At 43.0% G+C, this 25,299-nt stretch overlaps 3 protein-coding genes across 3 annotated transcripts; 2 read left to right on the top strand and 1 right to left on the bottom strand.

Moving 5' to 3' along the window:
- The first annotated feature begins 72 nt into the window (after positions 1–72).
- pigh (phosphatidylinositol glycan anchor biosynthesis, class H) lies at positions 73–2,644 on the top strand. The gene is made up of 4 exons (XM_035144359.2): positions 73–706; positions 1,637–1,846; positions 1,977–2,060; positions 2,189–2,644. The coding sequence occupies exons 1-4, from the start codon at positions 530–532 to the stop codon at positions 2,258–2,260; spliced, it is 543 nt and encodes a 180-aa protein (XP_035000250.1). The 5' UTR covers positions 73–529; the 3' UTR covers positions 2,261–2,644.
- Positions 2,645–14,824: 12,180 nt separating this feature from the next.
- Positions 14,825–17,920, bottom strand: rhov (ras homolog family member V). Its single transcript, XM_035143303.2, has 3 exons — positions 17,545–17,920; positions 17,168–17,226; positions 14,825–16,649 (listed from the first exon to the last, which is right to left on the bottom strand). The coding sequence occupies exons 1-3, from the start codon at positions 17,747–17,749 to the stop codon at positions 16,203–16,205; spliced, it is 711 nt and encodes a 236-aa protein (XP_034999194.1). The 5' UTR covers positions 17,750–17,920; the 3' UTR covers positions 14,825–16,202.
- A 988-nt stretch (positions 17,921–18,908) lies between these two features.
- vps18 (VPS18 core subunit of CORVET and HOPS complexes) lies at positions 18,909–24,507 on the top strand. Its single transcript, XM_035144414.2, has 9 exons — positions 18,909–19,348; positions 19,491–19,632; positions 19,799–19,890; positions 20,747–20,997; positions 21,154–21,507; positions 21,614–22,876; positions 23,016–23,225; positions 23,309–23,545; positions 23,655–24,507. The coding sequence occupies exons 1-9, from the start codon at positions 19,246–19,248 to the stop codon at positions 23,949–23,951; spliced, it is 2,949 nt and encodes a 982-aa protein (XP_035000305.1). The 5' UTR covers positions 18,909–19,245; the 3' UTR covers positions 23,952–24,507.
- Positions 24,508–25,299: the final 792 nt, after the last annotated feature.

The raw sequence follows: 25,299 nt of genomic DNA, 5'->3' as shown, positions 1-25,299 counted from the left end.
TTTCCATTTTTAGCCCGGCTTACACCGATATTTCCTCGGGTGGGCGGAGACAGCACTTCATATTTAGACAGTGCATTAATAAAAACGACTGGATCATATGTGGTTTGGTTGTAGATTTGCTTTTTGTGTGGATTCACATGTTTGCCGGTAAAAACAAATCGCAACTTGTTATTTATTCAACTTGATTGAACCGTATTCAACCGGGCAGCCCCGTGAGTTAAAACAAGCGCAGCTAACGTGGAGGTTGTTTTGTGTTGGTTTTGTCACAGACGTGTTTGCACTTGTGCGGTGAACACGCGGTTCTTTCATCGGGTTTGTGTTGTTATTCAGTATTTTACAGGACGTTCAGCTCACACACACGTGTCCTCTTGTGCTGTCGCTAAGGAAACACCGCTGTCTGACCCCCACCTCGCCTCTGACCTTTCAGCCGGGAGCTAACGTTAGCTTAGCGCCAACCGGTTAGCCTAGCTGACCGTGTCCCAGACAATCCCAGCAGCGTTTCTCCTCCTGTGCGTCTGTCGCGTTCACTATGGAAGATGATGTCTTCACCGACATCAGTGGGAAGACCATTTCTCTGGACTGTCAGAGCCACTCCAGCTTCTGCAGGGAGTTCACCGTCAGCTCCCCCAAAGTGTCCATCGGGAAGGTGCTGGTGTACACCTGCTCCGTGTGGCTGGTCGCATACATCGTGTTCTTCTTCACAGAGGTCAGACTCAGAACCCCATAATACCCCCTGTTATTCATTGTAATCACTGTGATCATGTTACTTAAACCAAAGCTTTGACATCTTAAAGGTTCAGTGTGTAGAGTTTAGTGACATCTAGTGGTGAAGTTGCATGTTGCAGCTTCACCCTCCCCTTTCAAACATGACAGAGAACTTGTGGAAACCTTGGCTACTGTAAAAAACATGGCCGTCACCATAGAGAGGACCCGCTCCTGATTTAAATATAAAGCACCCATTCTACGGTAAAGAAAACAACGATTCGTACAATTTAGATGAAACGCAGTCTTTATTATCACTAGTATTATTTTGTATTAAATTTCTGCCAATAGATCCCTTTCACCTAAATCTTACACTCTGGACCTTTAATGGATATGCAGCTAGCATTTGGAAAATTATATAATTCAGAATTTTCTAAACCTTTTTTTTTTATACCAGCTTTCATGTTTTATTACTTCTACTTGTTCATATTATACAGCACAGATTACTTTAGCTTGACAATCGCCTTGCTGGAAGTCAGAGTTGGGAGGGCGGTTGCTGAGAGAAAATCTATGTAATGATGTCTAAATACACTGAATACTCATAAATCAAAAAGGAAAAATAGCAGAAAATATATACATGGGGCTGTCTGGTTAAGTTTTTGGCCTTGCAGTCACAGTTCACTGCCAATAGGGGATGATGCAGCCCCCTTAGCACCCCTACAACCAGCCTCCTTGCAGCTTGTTGTTTATTATTTGTTTATTACCTGTATTATTTATCTCTTAATAGCTTCAGGTGCCCATTGATATGGTATCTTGATTGTGATAAACCACACCAAGATATTTCTGTTGGATACCATACTCTAAATGATCTGTACATTGTACCTCATTCTGACTTTTTGCTTTGCTGTAACAAGTGAAATTCCCTCTCTTGCAGAACACTGCTGTGCTGTCCAGTGCGATCATCATCACCCTGGTGGGTATGATGCTTCACATCCACTTAGTGAAGGTGGACCACGAGTCCCTGCTCGTCATCGGGTCCTTGGGGATTCAGGTAACCTCCAACTATGCCTCGGGCCGCGAAACCACCACTTTCATCGAGAAGAGCAAGATCAAGGATATCGTCATCAATGAAGCAATTTACATGGTGAATAAGGGGCATTTTTTTAGGGGCAAACTTTTATTAATCACATCATTATTGTCTCATCATTCTGCAGTTATTTCAGTTTATGCGTTTGTTAAATGTTGGATTGATGTCTGATGTTTTTTTATTTCAGCATCAAATCATCTACTACCTTTGTGTGCTGTTGAAGGACCCGTCAGAACCTAATGCAGTGTCCAGCGTTGTGCCTTTGTTTCAGGTGAGGATGACTGAGCAGTGTACAGAAACTTGCTTTTGGCGAGTTACTTTCAGCGTTTCAGTTCTTCTTCCTCTGTTGAGGTATTTAATAGAAGGAGAAACCTGTTCCTAATGACCTTCGTCTTTCAGAGTTCGAAGCCTCGACTGAACTGCTTGGTGAAGGTTTACAGAAGCTGCCAAGAAATTCTTTCCAAATGCTGATGACACCCAAGTTGTACAACAGCAGAGTTTCTGGCTGCACAACATACTTTTAATGTTTCTTCACTCTAGTCATTTTATTTTCAGTGGACGAAAGCAGAAAGTGTGAGCATAATTTAGTTTCTAGGTATATATTAATTTAATTTGATGTACAGTGTAATTTTTCTATGTATTTTCTCCTTTTTTTGTCTTAACCTTTTTGTATTGTACTTAAATGTGTAGTTACTTGAATAACTTGTGTACAAATAGCACTAGTCTAACTTAACCTAATGAGCCAAACTTTTTAACTACACTGTATTAAAAGAAATTGTATTTAACAATTGTCCTTTGTCATACCATTGTCATACTGTATATTTTGATAAAAATCTATTTGAATAATCCATCCAATAGCTGTTCTGCTTATTATTATCATATGGAGCCAATGGCAGCTGAGGATATTTTGTCAGCGGGGCTTAGAATATGTTACTGGTCAAGCTATACTTTTCTTCCACAGTAGGGGGCAGCAGCGGACTTACTCCAGCTCATTTACTCTGTAAATGAGACTAAAGAAAACAAAATCAAACTGTATTACAGTATTTATCAAACTAACATTTGTTTTTGGTTTGAGTTCTGACCAAAGCACTTAAGCTGAACAGCTAGTTTATCCTTGTGTTTGTTTATCCAGTGTTAATTACATAAACATACTGCTTCTGAATTGAATAAGATGTATAATGTCAGATGTGCTGTGTGCACAGTATATTTTTAGAGGCAACTCCCACATCTTCCTCATCAGATGTATTTTCACTTCCTCATAACTACATCATTATCTTACGGATACAATTGGTCACGTTTCCCACAGTCGTCCGTTTCCTCACGTGTGACCTGATATCTTCAGACCTGTTTTCAGAAATGAAACTGGAGACGAATGCACAGACCAAATGACGATGGCGGCCCGTGTAGGATCAGTTTCCGAATAAGTGTTGTTGCACAGGGATGACAATAACACACTGGGCACTAGTTTTTGTATTGCAACCTTCTTGTTTATTTGTCACAGGGATGATTTGAACAAAGTTTGTTTTTAACTTGAAACTAATGTCAATTTCAATGAATGGCCCCTAAGCAAAGAAGCAGAAGCTTAGCAGAGCTGAGTGAAGTACATGTGTAAACAGTTTTCATTACAAACACCTTGCACTGATTATGTGTTCAGTGTTTTTCGCCAAGATGAGAAAGCGTTCCTCACAAAAATGACTTGCGGTCGTAACTCAGAACAGTGTGACTGAAAACTGAAACTGCCTGCAGTTCAAAGTTCAGAGCGCTTGTTTTCACCGACACTTAGCCTGTGTTTCCCAACAGGCCTTGTTTTTTTCCATCCACTCTAATGCCTCACGACCATCTGCAGCTCCAGGTCAAACCTGTGTGTGAACTCCGTGCTCCACGGGACGACAGACCAAGCAGAAGGGTGTGATTTTAATGGGGCGAAGCCTTTACTCTGTTGTGAAGAGTGGCCCTCTGACGGGATAATGGTCCCTCCTGGAGGTGCGAAATCGCCAGGAACCAGGTTAAGGGGGGGTGGGGGGAACCTGGGAGTGACCAGGGGGTGACACCTCAGGGCCTCTGAATAGGCCCCATAAACCAGCAGCAATCCCCCCCCTGTGTAAATCATAGGTAGGGTGAAGGATTGTTCCTGCAAAAACACTGAGACTTTCCTCAGGTGTAGATTAATGACAGTCATTGGTGCAGACTGTTAATTATCCTTTTATAGAATAGGGTTATTCCCACATTATCCTTTTTGGTCCGCCTATACGGTGATATCCACTGTATCTGCGGATGTCTTTCACTTAAGATACCAAATTGACCAAACACATGTTGACTCTCTTCTTCCTGCTGGTTTTCATTGCACAGTACATGTGGGTTTGTTTCTCGTACTTCTCCATTATCTTAATGGTGACTGTGTGAAATCAGCTTATGGCTTTCAGGGTGTGAGAATCTCGTGGTTGAGTGGGAGATGAGGGATTAAAGGGAGTTGCCCCTTTACCACCTGCGGTGCACACTCACACATTCACACACAAACCGTGACGACACACTCAATCATTGTAGTTCCGCATTTTGGAAAACTTATTTACTCCCTTGCGGACAGTAGGATACAACACCACAGTTGTTTGTCTTTTAAATATGAAGCTAATGCCAGCAGCCAGTTAGCTCAGCATAAACGCTGGAATAGGGCATATAACATATAACTAGCCTTTCAGCACCTTTTTAATTAACATGCCATATAATTTTTGTTTAATCTTTACACAAATCTAAGCATAAAAACCTAATTTGATGATTTAAAGGGGAAGTTAAGGGAATAAACAGAAGAGTCACTAAGCGGTTGAAGTCGGGCCTGAGTTGTCTATTAAAGAGATTTGCCGAGATGCTGAGTACGTCCAAAATGGGCTTTTAACAATGACAAAAAAAAAGATAAACAAAGCACCACAACTTTTTAACATGCACGAATTACATGCAAAATAATCTCAGCGATCCACGAAGTGCGGTCAACAAAAAATGGAGTTGAGTTCCATTCACCCTCTCGATGAATGAGCTGGTGTGTCCTTTATATTGAACATTATTATTACATTATATACATTATTATATAAAAACAACAACAAATAACCATACCAGACCATCAGAAATCTAATAACACTACTAGAAATATAAATTCCAAGTGACTACATTCATGGCTCCTACGGGTATTATTTCTTATCGGGCGTCAGTAACTTCTGGTTGTCTGGAAAATATGTAAATACACCAGTAAAGTTTAGAGAAATGAACATTTAAAGCAGAATTTGTTTTCAAACAGGCCTAATCGTATGCAGTGTTGTGTCTTTGTGCTGTTGCTCTTGTGTACCGGGTTCCTGGCTCACAGGCGTTCGAGGAAGAAAGCGTCATGCTTATTGTTTTCAACATTGTTTGTCTATCCGCTCTACCTACCGGCCCCAACAGGCAGGTGTAACTCGATGTCTGTTTGGATTTGAATCTCCCTGCCTCTCTGCTAACGTCAGAGTTTTTTTTTTTTACCTGTCGTAATGTGTACGCACATGTACACAGTGTTGTGTGGTCTTTCATGGAAGTGTATTTTCCTGCAGAACAGGACACCTGTATTTGCATATTCACATGATAGATATTTTCTCCTTTTGAGGGCTTGGAAAGGTACAAATTTTTCTTTATAGTTAATGGGGAAAATCTATATATTTTTTACATGTGAGGCAAGCGATAATGTGTGGTTCCCTATCAGTTTACCCTGGCGGCTTGTCATTAGAGATTACCTTGGGGACTCTAACTGCAGAAGCTTATTGTTCCTCTTCCTAACGCCCAAAATGTACCTGATCACCTTTCTGTCTCTTTGTTTATGATGTGAATCCAGAGTGGACCCACCAGTGCAGCCTAATCAATTCAAGAGAAAGCAGACTATACTAAAAAGCATCTATAGAATAAAGACAATAAAATATAAAAGATTTGGGTGTAAAAAAAAAAACAAGATAATGAAAACGGACATGTCTGTTCCTTTTCACTAGCTGAACTAATGTATAATGATACCAACAGATGTGCAACTATACAGAAAACAGAAGTTCAACAGTGTGAACTTATACGTAAACATACAAGTACACAACATATAAGTATGCAGTCAAAAAGACACAGGGTAGATAGGATATGAACTGCAGTGTATGATTGCAGTGCAAACCAGAATGATGCAAAATAGATTCAGCACTGCAAACACTTTATGGCCAATGTGCAGATACAGTTGTGACAAGTCATCCGCAGGATGATTAAAACAGCGGCGTTCACAGTAAAGTAGCAACAGATGTAGTGAAATAACAGCAGAGGTTGTACTACAAAGTGACTGTTGCATGTTTGATGACCACAGAAGAACAGATAAGGCTGAGCTGCAGGTCGGAGGATAAGCCTGGTCTGCTGGGTGGCATTGCAGAACCGGTCTCGGCACAAAGGAGCATTTATGAACCTCCGCGGAACCTTTATAGTAACATGATCCACTGACTGAGCACTGCAGCTGCTTTATAGATCAAAAAAGTCCAAGATATAAAACCATTTGTCATTTTAAAATCCCCTCCTGACCCCTCTTTGTTCAATCGAGGGTCTTTGAGCCACAGGCAGTTACATTTTTTGGTGGTAATACATCAATATATGTTCAAAGACTTGTTTACTTAGGTAATCTGTCAACCTCCAAACTAAAGGCAGTGACCTTTTACTGCTTTTTCTTCTGCAACCACTTTTTTCTGCAGAGGAAGACTTGCTCTTATTTGCTCAGAAACCAGTTTCCCTCCCGGGGAGGAAAGTCCAGAGCTGCCTTCTTTCTGTCCTCTGACAGGAGTCACTGTCAAAATGTATTTACTCAAGGCTTTTATCACCTAATCCAGCTAACTGCCTGCTACTGCTGCTGCTGCTCATTGAAACTTTGAGATACTGTTGTTGGTGACCGAGCCTCCTTCTTAGTTTTCCAATCTGCCAATTGGTTTGAATGCAGATTTAAGTAGAATTGAACAAATGGAAACTGCCTTCTCAGGCCACGCCCGTGCAGCGTCACCTGGTAGATGTGAGGTAAGTGAGACGAACTTCTTGTCTGACCAGCTGGCAGCAGATAAGAGAGCAGGGAGCCTGCTCTACAGGTCTGTCAGGGAGCTGACAGCAGAGAGCTGCCTGCAAACACACATCCGTTTCTATGTGTGTCTCGATAGAAAAGAGCCCAGCCATTGTCTCTCTCTCTCTCTCTCTCTCTCTCTCTCTCTCTCTCTCTCTCTCGCTCTGTGTATGTGTGTGTGTGTGAAGGCCGCTCTAAACTGCCATATTCAAATATTTTAACAGTGACAATGATGCTTTTATTGATCTGGAATTATCATATTTGATTATCCCTCCGTTTGAGTGTGTCTGTGTGCGCATGTGTGTGGGTGTGTTACTCACCAGGGTTCATTACCAGTGTCTGAGTCAGAAATCAAGTTGTTTACATATAAGGGAATACATTCAAAAAAAGGGCCCTCAGTAAATAAGTCCCACTTTAATAGAGGCTCTTTGATTTCATGGAGAGTTTGTTTCAGTGTCAAATCATGAAGAAGAAGCCGACCACAAACAAACCGGTCAACTGTTGTGACTCTGCTGATGTCATTTAATGTGTATTGTCGTCATCCTCATCTTTAATTTTGTGTTACTTGTGATTATGAATCATTCCAACAACAGAAACTCCCCCTAGACTCCCGGCTGCTGACGTAATGACAGTGCTCTTACCTGCATGATAATAGACAGGTATGTGCAGATACTATACTGTATGTGTGTCATGCATTCGTTGGCCTGCTCTGTAATCTGATGTCGCAGAGATGCACATATTAGAGTTGTTATGTCACTTGTTCGGAAATACCCCCATGGTTAGCACATGCCAATTGCATGTGAAATGACGTCACATGGAACAGATGAGGAACAGGACGAGTGAAAGAGGATTAGATATCACACTTCAAATGAAAGGCGGGAACACAGCAACCAGTGCCACACAGTCTGCAAAACCAAAATTTTGCAGACTGAATAGTAGAACTTTGCCTTCGATTCAGAGGAAACATCCCCCAAAAATCTTAGTTTGACATGAAAATGACAATATCTATGTAAAACTATATTCCTAGAAATTCTTCATATCAATGGTAAAGGCCACATTCTCTGTAAACATAAATAAAATGTATTAGAATGTGAATGTGTGAAAATGTAAGTGCATCCTGCAGGATGATGTTGTCTCATGATCGGACTCTTGGGAAGCCCCGAGGCAAGTTTCTGTTGCATCATGGATTCATGACACACTAGTGGTGGAAAGTTCTTCAGTACACCAAGTACTCTGTGCTGTGTGCTTGTCATTTACTGGAATAATTTCAATTTTATGCTACTACGACTTTAGCACTTTTCCGAGAAAAATATTTATACATTTTACTCAAATATATTAATTTAGCAGCTATGTGTATCTAGTAGTTACAAAACACACAAGCTTCTCAACGTTGATGAATCGTACTGTTGTACAAAAATAAAATCATTGTTGCAAGAGTAGTATTTTACTGAAAATCATGAAATGTTTCAAGATTTCAAGTCCTAATTCGTATCTCTAACACAGCAACCAGCTTCATTCTTTCATGTTTCAAAGCTACAACTATTTATAGAACATTTTTAAGCAAGTAATTAAAAACAGATTTAAAATATTCTCAATGAACTGAAGGTTAATACAACATAAATGCTGCTTACTGCGTATTGTATTGTATGTTATCCCAATGATGATGGCTCATTGTGTTTTAAAGGGATAGTTCACCCAAAAATGAGAATTCACTCATTATCTACTCACCACTTTGCCGGTGGAGGGGTGGGTGAAGTGTTTGAGACCACAAAACACTTTTAGAGTTTCAGGGGTAAATAGTGTTGTAGACAAATCATATATAAAATAAATGGTGACCATTTACCTATAAACATTAACACATAATGCCTCCATAGTGCTCCTGTGGTGTCATCAAAGTGTCCATAAACACAGAAATTCAAATTTGACTCGAAACCGCAGCATTTATACCATGTTTTTAGCCTTAAATCAAGTAGAATTTTAATTTCAGGGGGGGTTACGGACACTTGGATGACACCACAGGAGCAGTATGGAGGCAACTTATGTTTTTTAACACTTCACCCACCCCTCCATCGGCATAGTGGTGAGGAGATGATGAGTGAATTTTCATTTTTGGGTGAACCATCACTTTCACGCTGACGTTCAGAAATCCTGATTCCTATGAACAACACGATCCCCCATCACAGAGGCACACTCCTTGGATGGTGGTGACACAAACAGTCCTGACTAAGCCGATTTTCTCTGCTGTGAGTAATCGGACGGCAACCAGTCACTCTCTGCTGAACGTGTTCAGACAAAACTTATAGTTCCCTCGTACATCCGAGCGAAGCAAACAATACGTATTGTCATTAACCCTTTCATTGTGTGCTGGCAAATAGTCATCCATGTCTGATTGCACACTCACATACATTGTTTTTGTCGTTTCTATCACATCACCACTGTTGTCTGTCTTGTGTGTATGCGGATACCGTGCGTGCGTATCTGTACGTGTGCACCAGCGGCACACAGTACATGAAGAGTTGTGTTGACTTGCACCACACGCTTGCTTCACTGCCACCAATGTGTGTTGTACAGATGTCACAACACTCCCCCCCCCCTTCCCCTCTCTCTCTCTTCATCCCTCAGTGCCACTGTGAGAACACCTCACCCCCTTGATTCCCAGACGTGGACACACCCTATGCACAGATTCGCCTCCAATCAAATCCCACATTTCCCATATGCAAATGAGAGCCAGTGTTCCCTTCTAAACATAGTTAACTGTCACTTTTCAACACAAACACGTTCAGTCATATTTAAGCGGCCCCGCGGTCCATCGCGCCATCTCTTCTGCGGCTCAGCCACAGATTAAGATGCAGCTTGATTAAAAAAAGCATGAAACCAAACTAAATCTTTCAGTGCCACAATACTTTGCCTTTGTTGTTACAGCACAATGGGAAATAACATTGGAAAGATCAGCATAGGATAGGACTCAGTAGAGCGCGTACCTCTGCCAAGGCCCAACAGTCCCCTTAGATTCAAGATCCATGAATTATTCCCTGGGGAAATGTTGATAATGTCAACAAAAAAATGAATAAAATTCAAATTTAAAAACAGAGATAGACATTTTCTGGGTCTGCCCCTGATCAGGATCTGCACCAAAATGTACTGGGTTCTTCTCTGAACAATACCACATCCTTCCACTAAGGTTTTGCATAAACTGTCCGGTGTGTTTTGCGTAATCTTGTTACGAAAAACAACAAACACACAGACAGGGGTGAAACTATAACCTTGTTGGCAAAGGTTATTATGTTGTTGAGTCTTTCTTTTAATGCTCTAGGCCAAAGTACTTTTTTTCTAATCACTATTCATTGGATTTTTATTGGGTAGAAATCCCTGATTCAATTCTCGGCAGATAAACAAACAATCCGAATCAGTAGAAATTCCTCCCATTATCTTGCGAACAGGTCACACACCATGTGCTGCTAAATTCTCTCCACTAAAAGACAGTCACGAGGGAGTTGATTGGGAAGATAAACTCTTGGTTACATAATCAAAGACACTTTTTGGGGCTGTTTTAATCCACAACCAATGTGTATCTCCCACTTGATAACGATGACTGATGTACAACCCCCCCTCAACTAAACCCTTCAGGACAGATAGACGATGGCCCTTTGAAATCAAATCAGGGAGAAGGTGTCGTGATCTGACGTTCAGATCACTCCCGCTCTCTGTTCTGGTCAGATAATGCCGTCGTTTGCCGGTGATCACAGAGACAATACGTTGGCAGATGTGTCCTGCAGAGAGGACAGTGTGTTGATAAGATTGTGACACCTTCAGTGAGTAAACCACCACTCAGAGAGAATTCCGTCTGGCTGTCTTTCATCACGGAGGCGAACTCGGACATTCAGAGGGCTGAGCGCAGTTAACAGCCACATCAAACTGCCGTGTGAACAAGTCGTGAGCGAAGTCGAGATTTTACAATAAGATTCAATTGAGGTGATATTACCAAATCACAATCGGGATCCGAATCAGGGTTTATTGCCAAGTAGGTTTACACATATAAGGGGTTTGCTGTGGTATGTTTTTGCAAAAGCATACATATAAAATATAAAAATAGGGAACAGTATATAAATATCCTAAACAATAGAAAAAGATAAGTACACAATGGACGTTAAATATGTACAATTTGAACGTTTTTGCAGTATGATCATTATTGGTCACATTTATTCAGTGCAATGATTGAGCCTACACATGCACTTATACATGAGTATGTGTGAGGTTGGTATTTTGCTGCAACTGTATTGCATGTTGTATTGTGTGTGTCCTTTGTTGCGGTCACATGGCCAATCCCTGTACTGTGATCAAGTCAGTCAACTAAAGGAGTCACGGTATAATTTCTCCTCGAAACTGCACACACACACACCAGCTGATTGAAGTACTTTCTCACAGCCTTAGTGTCCTCTGTGTCCCGAGCTGTGAAGAGTTCACAGTGTCCATCCTGTCTTTGGGTCATAATGAGACCTGAAACGAGGCCTAATTGAAGTGCTAATGCAACAGTCATTCCCCCCCGAGAGCCGCATGTGCTCTTCGGCTGTCCCGTCTCAAAGGCTGCATGTACTTTAGAGCCGCACTTCTTTGATCATGTGTGCTCACTGATGGCCACTGTGAACTCATTATGTCCCCCCCGACGACTGAAGATTAAGATTAAAGCTCAAACTCACAACGCACTGTGTAATAGAGCTGCATCTGATAATGCTGCGAGGGGCTCAGATGTATTTCAAAACCTCGGGCACAGACATTACAGGGTCTTTTATTGAAAAGGGAAGCGGAAGGATCTGGATCGTCTGCAGATGCCGACTTTGTTTGCAAATGTTGGAGGTTGTTTGCATATCAGCCTCACTGTACAGTATATTACTCAACTGCATGAATGACAAGCCCAGCAAACTCAGGTAGGCGAACAACAGCTCTGTGGGGACAGAAATAGTCGTTGCTGCCTCCAGGCACAGTCGCAGTCAGGAACTGGGCCGATTCTCACTGGCTGTGCTTGACACCGAAACTGACAGTTTATGTTTTCACACATATAATGGATGTGAACAGTTAACGTGAGTGACAGGTCGGCTTTTCTTATGCTAATGAACCATATAACTACTTGGGACATAGTAAATGATAGGCAGGATGAAACTAAATACAAAAAAACAATAGTGTGCTGGTGAAAATATTAAGTTACTCGTCTGTAAACGACAAAAAAAAAAAACATTTTCAGTTTTATTTTTTATTTTTTGCTTACAACTAAATTTTGCCCAGTGCTGCACACTCCTAATGTCACACGCATCTGTCATGATTCTCAGAAACACAACCTCAACCTGAAAAAGTGCAAAAACGACAATAACAACAATGTAAAAACGTTGTAAAATAAGGACACTGTGCGTGGTGCCAAGTCTCCCCAACAGCATAACAGTTCAAACTGCCAATTTAGATGACCCAGGAGCAGCAGCAGTGAGCCAATCGGCTTTGTCCCTGTCGAGGCAGACCTGTCGGTGCACCTGCTGATTCCCAGGCCTCCTTGCCAATCTGTGACTACAGTGAAACCCAGCAAGAGTGAAACTGGCCCAGAGCCAGAGGAAGAGCAGGTTGACTACTCCTGACACAATCGCTACAACGCAGGGGATCCTGGGAGGAGGACCGGCCGTGAGTGTGGAGATGAGAAAAATAAGATGACTAACCATGGGAAGAGAAGCAGAGGAGGAGGAGGAAACGATGTAACAAGAAAAAACACTTCATTGAACTCCTGGGAACCTAAAACCTGTCTGACATGGACTTCGCGATTGCTCAATGAGTGCACTATGACTGCAAAGCCTGTGTGAGTGTCTGTGTTGTGTTTGCATCATGTGTGAGTGTGTGACCACATCCATTCAATACTGTTGAATAATGTTTTCAATATATGATTTTTTTCTGCATTAAAAAGAAGAACTTTGCAAACTATCTATGTTTTGCCTTTGAATGAATGAAGGAGTGAAAAACAGTTTTGGTGCTGCGGACTCATAAATAAGACGTGTGTTCGTCCAAGGAGCGTCGTGGCCTGTGTTGACCCTCAGCTGCTTTACCTTTCAAGATGTTAATAACCATAGTGCTCCTGGCCGTCATGTCACCTCACACAAAACTGAACATCCATTACATATCAGCAAAACAGCATTCCTTTGATTTCCTTTGATATTCATAGTTTATTACCACTGGTCTTAATCTGCCCCAAATGTCTATCAGTAAATAATTACTAAAATCTGGGAACATAACGACTTTGCTGCAAAGTATGTTGGGGTAAGAAACACGAGCAGTTAGACGATCAGTCATGTGAACAGAGCAATGGTTTATGTCCAGATTAGCTCAGCAATTTAAAAGGAAGTACAAAGGAAAAGTGAGGACACAAGAAGTGGTCATCACTGAACCAGGAAGTCGTAGCTGAACCAGGAAGTTGGTCTAAACCTTGAATGGACATTTTAAGTTTGCTTTCCTAACCTGGTGTTAAGAAACTTGTGTCTACTTGTGTTTCATTTGGACCTTTTCGACCACTTGGGAGCAACGCAAGGAGCTGCAAACGCAACAGTGAACTTGTCACCTTGTTAAGCTTTTATGGGAAACATGTGAGCAAACATCGGCTTATTTGTGTATCCAACAGTCATGGGAATACATTACTGGTCATTTGGGGGCATTTTGTCTCTGCTTTGGTCTCCACCAACTCCTGAGGGAGATGTCATCACTCTTTAGCAACTACCTGCTCTGGTATGTCCACCAGCTAACTGCTAACTTTGTCTGTTATTTAGTATTGAGAAGGTAGTAATGGGTTTTTAGGGCTTTGAGTTATGTTACTGGCCGTAAAACCCAAACAACTTGGTGAAACTGAGGGAAATTGCAGAGCCCAGTGATAATCCTCTTTGAGCTCTTTTAGACATAATCATTTTATCCATTGTTAAGAATAAATTAAAGATATTGACTAGAGCAACTTTTATTTTCTTGTTAACCTTTGACTTTCCTCCCTGTTAGAATGGTTGTGGGTCGAGCTTTCCAAACGGCCATGACCGGTCCCTCAGAGTCAAATCAAAGTTCATCACGAGTCCACTTGTCTCAGTACTGTCAGATGACAAAACACCAGCTCCTCTCCGTGACCTCTCCATACAAGGTCGCCAGGCTGAGACGCAGGATGTCCTGCTTTAACCCATTGATAACAGCCGTTCAAACAGAACCCTGACACGTGACAGTATGATGGAGAGCTCACCGACTAATGGCAAACAGATTGCTGATGTATCAGGGTGTGTTTTTAAGCCTCTCGCTCATCTGTGACTCATCCACCCTGCCCAGAACAAATGCACTGCAGAGCTGCCGGGTCCACAGCAGCCCTCGATGCTCTGTTATTATGCGTCTCGCTGTCATGCAAAGAACCCTCCGTCCCATTTTTCTCCATCTGACTCCAAATCTGTTTTTAAAAGCCCCCGATGCTGTAAAACTTTATTATGGAGCAATGTGCCTATATGCCGCTAGCGTTATAAACCAGCACCATGCAGCTGCTTTTTCTCAAGAAGTGAATCTGACTCAATCCCTCGGCTCTGACTGTCTCCAAGCCCTTTTTTTTAAAAAAAGGCAAAACCAGACACAGCAATCAGTCACAGTATGGCACTGCCAGACCCAATCAGCAAGTCATGTGGATTGCATTAGAATTGGTCGACCCACGGCACGGCTGGAGGCCTGAGGTTACTTATCATATCCTTGGACCGGGAGCCGCTTCAGGAAAACTACCTGGAGTGGTGGTGAGGATTACTCAGACTCCCTGCAGAGAACGGTGCTTGTTGCTTTTCCAATAGTTTTGGTGTCTCTTTTTGAAAGCTCTTCCCTGAATGTAAAGTAGCTGCTACTATCAGATGTGAGAAGTGATTATGACTGTCGAGCACATGCTGTTCTAAAAATAATATACATAACAAAGGAGCTGTATTTGCACTTCATTTATTTGCATCACTCCGACATGTAAAAAAAAAGAAGACAAACAGGTTAGAGAGGGAGATGGACAGTGATACAGAAGTTGACAAACAGAGTTTATGGCGCAGACAAATGCATTTAAAATCCATGTGTTTGTGAATATTTCATAAACATAAACATGAAAAATGAACTGTTTTTACAAAACAATCAAAATGACTTCCACAAGAAGCATAGTTAAGCCTTGTCGTATATATACACTTGTATATTCACCAGACATCATTACACTACATTGCAATATAAGATTTTCTTTTTGCACATTTGTCACAAGCACAAAGCCTTTTCTTTTTAAAAAGTGCGTGGCCTACGCTTACATTAACACAGAGGCTGTTTAGCATCCTCACACTCGGTACACACTGGGCTATTCAGGAGATAAGGAGTGTATTGAGCATATAAACAAAGAGGCTGGTGGAGGTGGTGGGAGGATCTGCAGGGTGGACTCCTGCAGGGCTTGCTTTTACAGATGCAGATTGATGAGAGCCGGGAACAAAAAGCCACAGGTTACTGCTCCCGCGCAAACCTTTCACAACACACAAGAGTTCCTGGGCCAAATCAGAGGATCCACACAAAGGAAATATATTTGTCACATCAAGAGTTGATAAAACTCCGATTGGGGTGGCAGGATTGTCAGTTGTTTGACTCAAAGGCCAGAGAACACCCTCCCAAAACCAGCCGGGAGAGCTTTCACACACAGGTAAGAATGTGGCACCTCGCTCTGCAACCTGAACTTGCAGCTGCTGCATATAAATAAGCTGGTGCAACCAGACAGTAAGAATACAACAGAGGCGGCTAACGCCCTTCTGCTCAAACACGGAGCCGACACTTTCTGTTTCTCTCTCGCTTGAATTAAGAGGTCGGGGTCGGTGGCGAAGCTCATCATGCAAATTCATAGCATTTACATGATGGTCTTGAGTGAGTTCACTTGATATATTCACTTCCTCTCAAGTCCCATTTCACAGCCCCTTTTCCCTTTAACACACATGGAAGCATACATACACTCATTTAATATGCAGATGATGTTCTTCTGTTGGTCTGGAACACTAACATGAATATAATGTAAATATTTCTGCTGTCCTGAAAACTTATAGGAGGATGAAACCAGACCCAGAATCCTCTCTGCCGTCTCAACTGATATTTGTTTCCAATGCTCATTGTGCCCATGATTTGTTGTGTTTTGCACCATTTGGCATCCCAGTGTAAAAGAAGCCAAATATCTTGCAAGGACAAGAAGTTAAACTACCACAAGTGGTACCTGTAACATCAAGTGAAAGTGAAACACTTAAATAAGTTCAATTGTAGTCCATAACCCACAGGGTTAACAGATAACAGAGTTCAGATGAAGCAGAAGAACTTCTTCCAGCTGCACCTGGAGAACGCTTTGGTGCGCCTGTCGGAAAACCTCCTCTTCTTGCTCTTGCGAGTTTTGTTCTTAATGGCGGCAAAGATGGCCGCATCAAAGGCCTCCTTCAAGTTCTTTTGTGTGAGAGACGAGCACTCAATGTAGTCCGAGGCCCTGATCTTCTCCGCCATGCTTCTGGCCCTGGAGCTCAGGACGGGCTTGACGTTAGATCTGTCCAGGTTGATGAGGACGTTCACGTCCAGTAGGAGGTCCGACTGGGTCCCGACAAGGATGATGGGCGCGGATTGGTTGTGAGCCCGGATCACCGAGACCCATTTCTTGGTGATGTTGTGAAACGAGGTGGGGTTGACCATGCTGAAGCACAGGAGGAAGACGTCCGCGTGGGCGTAGGACAGAGCTCTGAACTCATCAAACTCCTCCTGAACGGATCAAAGCAGAGAACATGAGTAAGTGTCAAGCAAACCATGAACAGACAGAATCGAGAAATGGGAAGAGTCACTGACTCATTAAAACGAGCATCCATTCAAATGTTGATGGATGGTGAAAGCTGGTTGCTGAGTCACATGTTGGATTAAGCAACCGTGTGACACCATTTCCAGCTTCGTAGTTTCATCTCATCGAACATTGCACGAAACTGTATTTCAAATTAACAATGGTGATGTCTAACCGATAAATGTTCACTTGAGATATTCTCATTCTTAAAAAATAGAAATAAAAAAGGTGGTACCTGTCTACATAATTTCTTCTTGGGTTATTAACTAGAACTAAGAGATATATGGTTGTTACATTGTTTTTACATTTGACATTTTCACAGTTTGTTTTAGGATTGATTTTTAAATTTGAATAATTACTTTTAAGGCTCTTCATGGCCGGGTCCCAGCCTATATACGTACATAGTGTTACCTTATTTATTATAATGATGGTTCATTTGTCTTACCTGTCCAGCAGTGTCCAGAAGCTGAACTTTGACCGGTGATCCTTCCACTTGGACCTGACCTGTTGGAAATCAGGGACAATTCAAATTTAGTTCACTTTGATTAAGACAACATTCTATTTGAATTCTAAACGTTTTCATATGATAGTCTGGTATTGGCAGATATCAATATCAGAAAGTCTTTTCATAATAAAATACTTTATAATATTACTAATTTAAAATGTTGCATTAATTTGTATTCAACAGCCACACATCACAGCTCATGAATTCATAATACAGATGATGATCCAACACAGAACACCAGCACTCTGTTATTACCCAGTAATAATAAACTTGTACTTGTACTGGTGGTGCACGATGTGAGAGTTGGGACCACTCACCGGAGAAGACGTCGAACCCAGTCTGCTTGTACTCTGTGGGGTAACCATTGGAGGTGTAGCTGACGATCATGCTCGTCTTGCCCACGGCTCCGTCCCCGACCAGCATGCAGCTGATGGCGCCGGGCTCCAGCTCGTCCTCCCGGGTCAGCCCGCAGGCGGAGGGGACTCGGGACTCGTGGTCGAAGTAATCCATGTGAGGTGGCATGTCGAGCCGCACACGAACAGAAAGAAACCAACAACTTCAGACCTCAGGCTCCGCTGCTCCTTCTGTTTCAGATGAGTGTGTGTGAGTGAGGATCAGCTGTGCGCTCGGTGTCTGACATTCCTCCGGCCTTAGCCTCTGCTCTGCTGGGACTGACTGGAGACATGAGCCGGGAGGGAGGTGAGGAGGAGAGGGGTGGTGCTCACACAGGTGCAGATTTACATAGACGCGCCCACACACACACACACACGCACACGAATGCACACACACACGAATGCACACACACACACACACACGCACACGAATGCACACACACACGCACACACACACACACACACACAACACACACACACACACACACACACACACACACACACATAAAAAGTTCCCTGACTTTCCAAAAGGTGGATAGATAGATAGATAGATAGATAGATAGATAGATAGATAGATATATATATATATATATATATATAGAGAGAGAGAGAGAGAGAGAGAGAGAGAGAGAGAGAGGGACCATGCACTAAACTTTAGTTCTTATAATACAAATGTGACAGACTGCTGTGATGGTGTTGTATGTATATGTGGTTGAATGTTTTTGTATTTGGTGTGTTTTAGATTTAGTGTGTACCTGCCCGAGGTCTGTCAGCTGATAGCTAAATCTGCTATAAATCATCTCTTCTCATTTTGAGATTAATGTTTTTGTGCATTGTCCTTGTTTAATAAAGAGAACAACAACAACAAAGAAGAATAAAATTCTAAAAATTGTATTTAATTGAACGTTAATTCCACTTTCAAGTTTTCAATTTTCCTTTTATTTTATTATTTTTTATTGACTTCAATGTAATTGAATCCAATGAATCTATTTTTCAGTTAATACATTTTTCTTATTGAATTGAATGTAGTTGAGTTACATTTCTATTATTTTCAAAGAATTTTTTCATGTAATTTATTTATTCTTTATGACTATTTTCATTAGTTATTTTCGTGTATTCTTACTTACTATATATTTTATTTCTGAAGCACTTTGTGACTTTGTTTTGAGAAGTTCTATATAAATTAAAATATCATTATCATTAATATTATTTTAAATGATTGTTTCCGGTCCTTGCTCTAGAGTTGGGTGACCGTCGCCCCCCAGTGTCAGAGACGGGCACTACACCAAATGTGATCACATGATTCCTAGTGTCACCTGACAGTTGGAGTCCACCCTGTGCTGTGCAGTCGGAAGCTAAGCTAACTGTTAAGATGGACTGAATGAGTGAAAACTAAAGTATTCTCCTGTTTATGTTGCAGTGTCACATCTAGTCGACATCTCCCTGGTCACCGCAGACGGATGCGGCGACAGGAAATGCGCTGGTGAGCCCTGGACGGAAGTAAACAGTGCTAAGCTAGCTAGCTAGTTTCGCTATGTCGTCTTAGAACTGACTCGTCTTCTGCCCCGATTTTTCATCTGGAGACGACTTTATTTAAAGGTGTAGAAATAAGGTGAAGATTCAACCATGGCTTCAATTCTCGACGAGTACGAGGACTCGCAGAACACGAGGCAGAGTGCGCAGCAGCACAGCCGCCTGTCAAGTGCCAACATCGGGATAACGCACTCAGGTGGGTCGAGATGCTCCAGGCTCATCAAATGCATACAGGGACCCATTTCCGGATTATAAACGCTGATAAATCTTTAAAACTCAGACGCCATTTTGTTGAAAGACTCGATAACACTCATAACAAGCTTGTTCCCTCACGCCAGGCTTTGTGAACGTGAGACTGGAGGAAGAGAAGCCGATATTCAACAAGCAGAGGATCGACTTCACACCCCCGGAGAAGATAAACCATCTTGCAGTCTGCAACAATCAGCTGTGCATGAGTCTGGGGAAGGACACCCTGCTGAGGCAAATAACACTTAGCAAGCAACATGGTTCTGACTGGATTACTCTTAGAGTTAATGGCTGCTCCTCACTGCGATTAGTGCTCATTTGTAGTCATTGTTGTTTGTTGAAGCCTGGAAGAGAGTTGCCATTAGTGATACTAATGTTTTCCACGTTCTCTCCTGTGCAGGATTGACTTGGCCAAGCCAGATCAGCCTAATCAGATCGAATTGGGAAGGAAAGACGACAGCAAAGTGCACAAACTGTTCCTGGACCCCACAGGTGAAAAAAGACACGATTGCTTATTCAGATTTTCCTTTAAAACACTGCTCTTATAATTAGAGGAGTAGAACAGCATAATGTTCATCTCTGGGTATTCTGTTAGAACTCAAATACACATCATTTTTAATATTACCACCCATTAAACTTGTGCCTGGGATAATGCTGAATTATTATATGCATATCATCTTTACCCGATCAAGCAAAAATGCCTCAGGTCCTATTCAGACCTATTATCCGTGCTGAGATGACCTATTACAAGTGAATGTGTCTCCTGTAACCACTTGTGATCGTATGTCACTTCCCTGCTCTATATGCAGATAATCAAGTGTCTCATTTCTGTTTGTCTAGATCAAATTATGTTGTTTTGACCCAGTTTGAGTTTTCAGACGTGTTCGTTGTCTATGTGTTAATCTGTGTGTCAGGGCAAGTGAAAGAGAGAGCAGCAGGGAGAGAGGAGTGAACAAATCAACTCATGGACACAGAGAATCGTTAAAAATATGTTTGATTCCTAGTGAAACTGTTGTGGGTCAGAGACGTCAGCTGATCCCCCATATGTGGCCAAAGATGCATTTGCATTCACAAGGCAAAAACAATGTGATCCAATGTTTCCCAGACCACCTCTGAATGTGGTTTGAGTGATCAGATCTCAAGACGATTCAGACCAGAACTTAGTGCTGACAACTAGTTATTTGATTACTCAGGGCGGATGTTTATACCAGGTCTGAATGTGGTTTCAGAGAATACAGCAGCACTGGTGGCCCAGGCTCTCTGCTACTACTGCATTATTCATTACATTACTCTGATGGTGTCATGCTTATGACTTATTAACAACCTCCTCCATACTTTCCCACGGCAGGCTCCCATGTGCTGATCAGCCTGAGCACCAGTGAGTGTCTGTACCTCAACAGGAACACGCAGAAGGTGCGCAGTCTGTCCCGCTGGAGAGGCCACCTCATTGAGAGCGTTGGCTGGAACAAGCTGCTGGGCAACGAGACCAGCACGGGACCCATCCTGGTTGGCACCGGTCAAGGCATCATCTTTGAGGCTGAGATATCCGCAAGCGAGGGCAGCCTGTTCAACACCAATCCAGACCAGTACTTCAGACAGGTCAGAGAATGGCTGATTATCTGAGAAAGCACTATTTTACCATAAAAGTGAAGATATTATGTTTGGTGATACTGTTTGGTTGGTAATCCAAACGGTAGAATATACCGATCTGCATTTTTTTCCTATCCTGAACAATATCATGTTATCTTGAGACAGGTCCACTCTCTGGAGGAGGATGGGAAGCCAGCACCCATCTGCTGCCTGGAGGTGGAGCGCGGCCTGGAGAACAAGTACTTCATCATCGCCACCACACGCAAACGCCTGTTCCAGTTTGTGGGTAAGATACCCGAGGGGTCAGAGCAGCTGGGCTTCAGCTCCATCTTCAACCAGAACCAGGACCTGCTGCCCAGTTTCCAGGAGTTCCCGGCCAACATGGGCTACAGCGAGATCACGTTCTACACCTCGAAGCTGCGCACTTCCCCCAAGGCGTTTGCCTGGATGATGGGTAATGGAGTTCTTTATGGTCAGCTGGACTATGTGAGGCCTGATTCCCTGCTAAGTGATGTGCAGGTAAATATCTGTGTGCGTGGGACAATCTTCAGGTGTTTCAATAATGTTTAGTTCTACCCTCATTTCACATATTTCTCCTTTATTTTTCTCCCTCGCAATCAATCAGGTATGGGACTACACCCCGGACATTGACCTTACTCTCAAGAAGCCCATCTCCATTGTGCTGACACAGTTCCACTTCCTGTTGTTGCTCCATGACCGAGTCAAGGCCATCTGCACTCTGAATGGACAGGTTGTTTACGAGGATGTGTTCCCAGATAAATTTGGCGCCCTCAAGAGGATGATTAAGGACCCAGTTGGTGGGTTGGTGTGGATCTACACCGAGCGGGCAGTCTTCCGCTATCACATCCAGCGCGAGGCCAGGGACGTCTGGCAGATGTACATGAGCATGAATAAATTTGATCTGGCCAAGGAGTACTGCCGTGACCGACCTGAGTGCATGGACATGGTACTGGCGAAGGAGGCTGAGCACTGCTTCCAGAATAAGCGATACCTGGAGAGCGCCAAGTGCTATGCACTGACACAGAACTACTTTGAGGAAATAGCGCTCAAGTTCATCGAAGCCAAACAAGAGGAAGCCTTGAAGGAGTTCTTACTGAAGAAACTAAATAACTTGAAACAGAGTGAGAGAACGCAGATCACCTTGCTGGTCACCTGGCTAGCAGAGCTCTATCTGAACAGTCTCGGCCAGCTGGAGAGTGACGGTAACAGCATCATCTTCCAGGAGACCCGTGATGAGTTCCGCAACTTCCTCAGCTGCTCCAAGCACAAGGAGTGCCTGTTCAACAACCGCAGCACCATCTATGACCTGCTGGCCAGCCACGGCAACGTGGACGACATGGTTTACTTCTCCGTCGTCATGCAGGACTACGAGAGGGTGATTTCCCACTACTGCCAACACGATGACTACAGCGCCGCTCTGGACGTGCTCTCCAAGCACTGTGACGAGAAGCTCTTTTACAAGTTCTCCCCCGTCCTCATGCAGCACATTCCCAAAAAAGTGGTCGACGCGTGGATCCAGATGGGCAAGAAGCTGGAGCCAAAGAAACTCATCCCGGCCCTTATGAACTACAGCCAGATGGGCAGCACCCAGCAGATCAGTGAAACCATTCGCTACATGGAGTTCTGCGTCTACGAGCTCAATGTGACAGAGGAGGCGATCCACAACTACCTGCTGTCGCTCTATGCCAAGTACAAGCCGGACTCTCTGCTGGCGTACCTGGAGCAGGCAGGTAAACACGCCTCAGAGATACACTATGACCTGAAGTATGCTCTCAGGTTGTGCGCTGAACATGGCTACCTCCGCGCCTGTGTCCTGGTTTATAGGATTATGGAACTGTATGAGGAGGCAGTGGATCTCGCTTTACAAGTGAGTGATCAATGCATCTAAATAGATAATCACAAATGATGCAAATGTGTGTTTATAATTCCAAATTCCTTTAAACTTAGATATTGAAACATGTTTCAATGCCACTACCTTAGATAATTATGTATTTTTTCACCCATAGGTTGATGTAGACCTGGCCAAGTCATGCGCTGACCTGCCTGAGGATGACGAGGAACTGAGGAAAAAGCTTTGGCTGAAGATCGCCCGGCACGTTGTCCAAGAGGAGAAAGACGTGAAGAAGGCCATGAACTGCCTGTCCAGCTGCGACCTGCTGAAGATCGAAGACATCCTGCCCTTCTTCCCGGACTTTGTCACCATTGACCACTTTAAGGTTTGTAACAGAGTAGTTACTCTTGTATGTTTTAAGGACAGTGAGCACTGTACGTCATGTTGTTCTATTCATCGTTTTCCCAGGAGGCCATCTGCAGCTCCCTGCAGGAGTACAACCAGCACATCGAGGAGCTGAAGCAGGAAATGGAGGAGGCTACGGAAAGCGCCAAGCGAATAAGAGAAGACATCCAAGAAATGAGGAACAAATATGGTGTGGTTGATTCCCAAGAGAAATGTGCTGCCTGTGACTTCCCGTTGCTCAACAGGCAGTTCTATCTATTCTTGTGTGGACACATGTTCCACTATGACTGCCTCTTCCAGGTAACCATTTTATAGAAAATCACTCAACTTCACTCAAACATTTCTGAACACGCCCAGTGTAGTAATAATCCCTATATGCTTCTTTTTTTCCCCCCTTCCCCCTTTCTAGGAAGTGACTCCTCATATGTCGACCTACAAGCAGGGTCGCCTGGAGGAGCTTCAGAAAAAGCTGTCCGCAACCACGCAAACGTCCAAGTCTCGCCAGCGCGCGGCGACCAAGGACGAGGGTGACACTTCCAGCCTGGGAAAGGGCAATGCGGGCACGAGCCGGGAGCAGATAAAATCAGACATTGACGACATCATTGCGTCCGAGTGCGTGTACTGCGGCGAACTGATGATCAAATCCATCGACAAGCCTTTCATCGACCCACTTAAATTTGAGGAGGAAAAGTCCAGCTGGCTATGAATGAGTGAATCTTTGTGTCAATGAAACCGCATCATCCGTAGGGCAGACCCGTTCAGGGGTTCCACTTACTGCACAGTGGGAATTCCTACTGTTGCAAACTGCACGCTTCAGTCTCTCTCTACACAATAAACCTTTTTTGTTGGTCATATTCGAAGCCGACTTTAAGACCTTTGCACTTTGTATGGGAGCATTTAGTGAAATGTGGACATGAATTGAAACTGTGGGCTATGAGTCACGATGATGATGATATTATGTGAAACAATAACGCCAGGGCTGTACAGTACATACATGTGCCTGAACCTCTGAATATTGTGGTAGAAAAAGATTCAGATATGACTGCACTATACATTTACGAACTACATTAGCTTATGCACTTGTTTGGTCCATTTAAAACATAACATGCACTTGGACAATGTCTGTGTCGCCTTAGCTGAGTTCATCATCTCCGATCTACAGCTCTGGGTTCATGTTGCAGTCAGTGCGATAAATTAACAAACTGTTGTTTCATATATCTGCTGCAGCTCAGTTGTGGCACATTAAAGCTTGTCAATACTCATGGAGTAGATTATTTTGATTGTTTGAAGTGTAATAAAAATCAATTCCCTTCATTACATTTGCAGAGCTTGTACAAGTGAACATAGGCAACTGTGCTCCTTAAAGACGATTCACCTCTCGTCCAAAAATACATCTTCGGTTCTGACGGCTTTAAGAAACACAAGCAAGTCCAGTTGCCTACTTTCACTTTACAAAGTCTGAAGATACCATGACCTGGATGACTCTTCACAGACACCCTTCCTCGCAGTTCCTCAGAAGAGCATTTACAGTTAGGTGGAGGAAGAGAAAACATCAGTTTTTTTAGAATAAACGACAAGATGTTGAATACCCCTTGTACGTCTGAAGGTCTTCTGCACAATTCAGGTTACCAACAACAATTAGATGTTAGCAAGTGTTAGTGGCCACCAGCAGATGTTAGGGGACATAACTTGAGTTGTGCACCATAGCGTCATCAAGTGTTTCGGCCTTGTAATCAACGATGGAGTCCGAACATGAGGGTACACTGAGGCTAACGGTAAATCTGACTTCTCAGACCTCTCTCTGTACAACGTCCGAAGATGCCATGACCTGGATGACCCTTCACATCTCACGGTTCCTCAGAAGGTCGTTTCCTGTTCAGTGGAGGAAGAGAAAACATTTGGAAAAGTAGCTGAATCAGAATATGAGCAATCCTGTATTTACACAGCACAAGTGAATCATGTTAGTTTATGGTTTGGGATTACAGATGGAATAGTTTGGACCACTGCTCCATTTAAGTCTGATCTCTGAGGATCTACAACACTATCATTACTGC

Source organism: Hippoglossus stenolepis, chromosome 20, assembly GCF_022539355.2.
Source record: "Hippoglossus stenolepis isolate QCI-W04-F060 chromosome 20, HSTE1.2, whole genome shotgun sequence".
Classification (NCBI taxonomy): Eukaryota; Metazoa; Chordata; class Actinopteri; order Pleuronectiformes; family Pleuronectidae; genus Hippoglossus; species Hippoglossus stenolepis.
The sequence above is the reverse complement of the archived record's forward strand: the minus strand, read 5'-3'. Positions and strand labels throughout refer to the sequence as shown.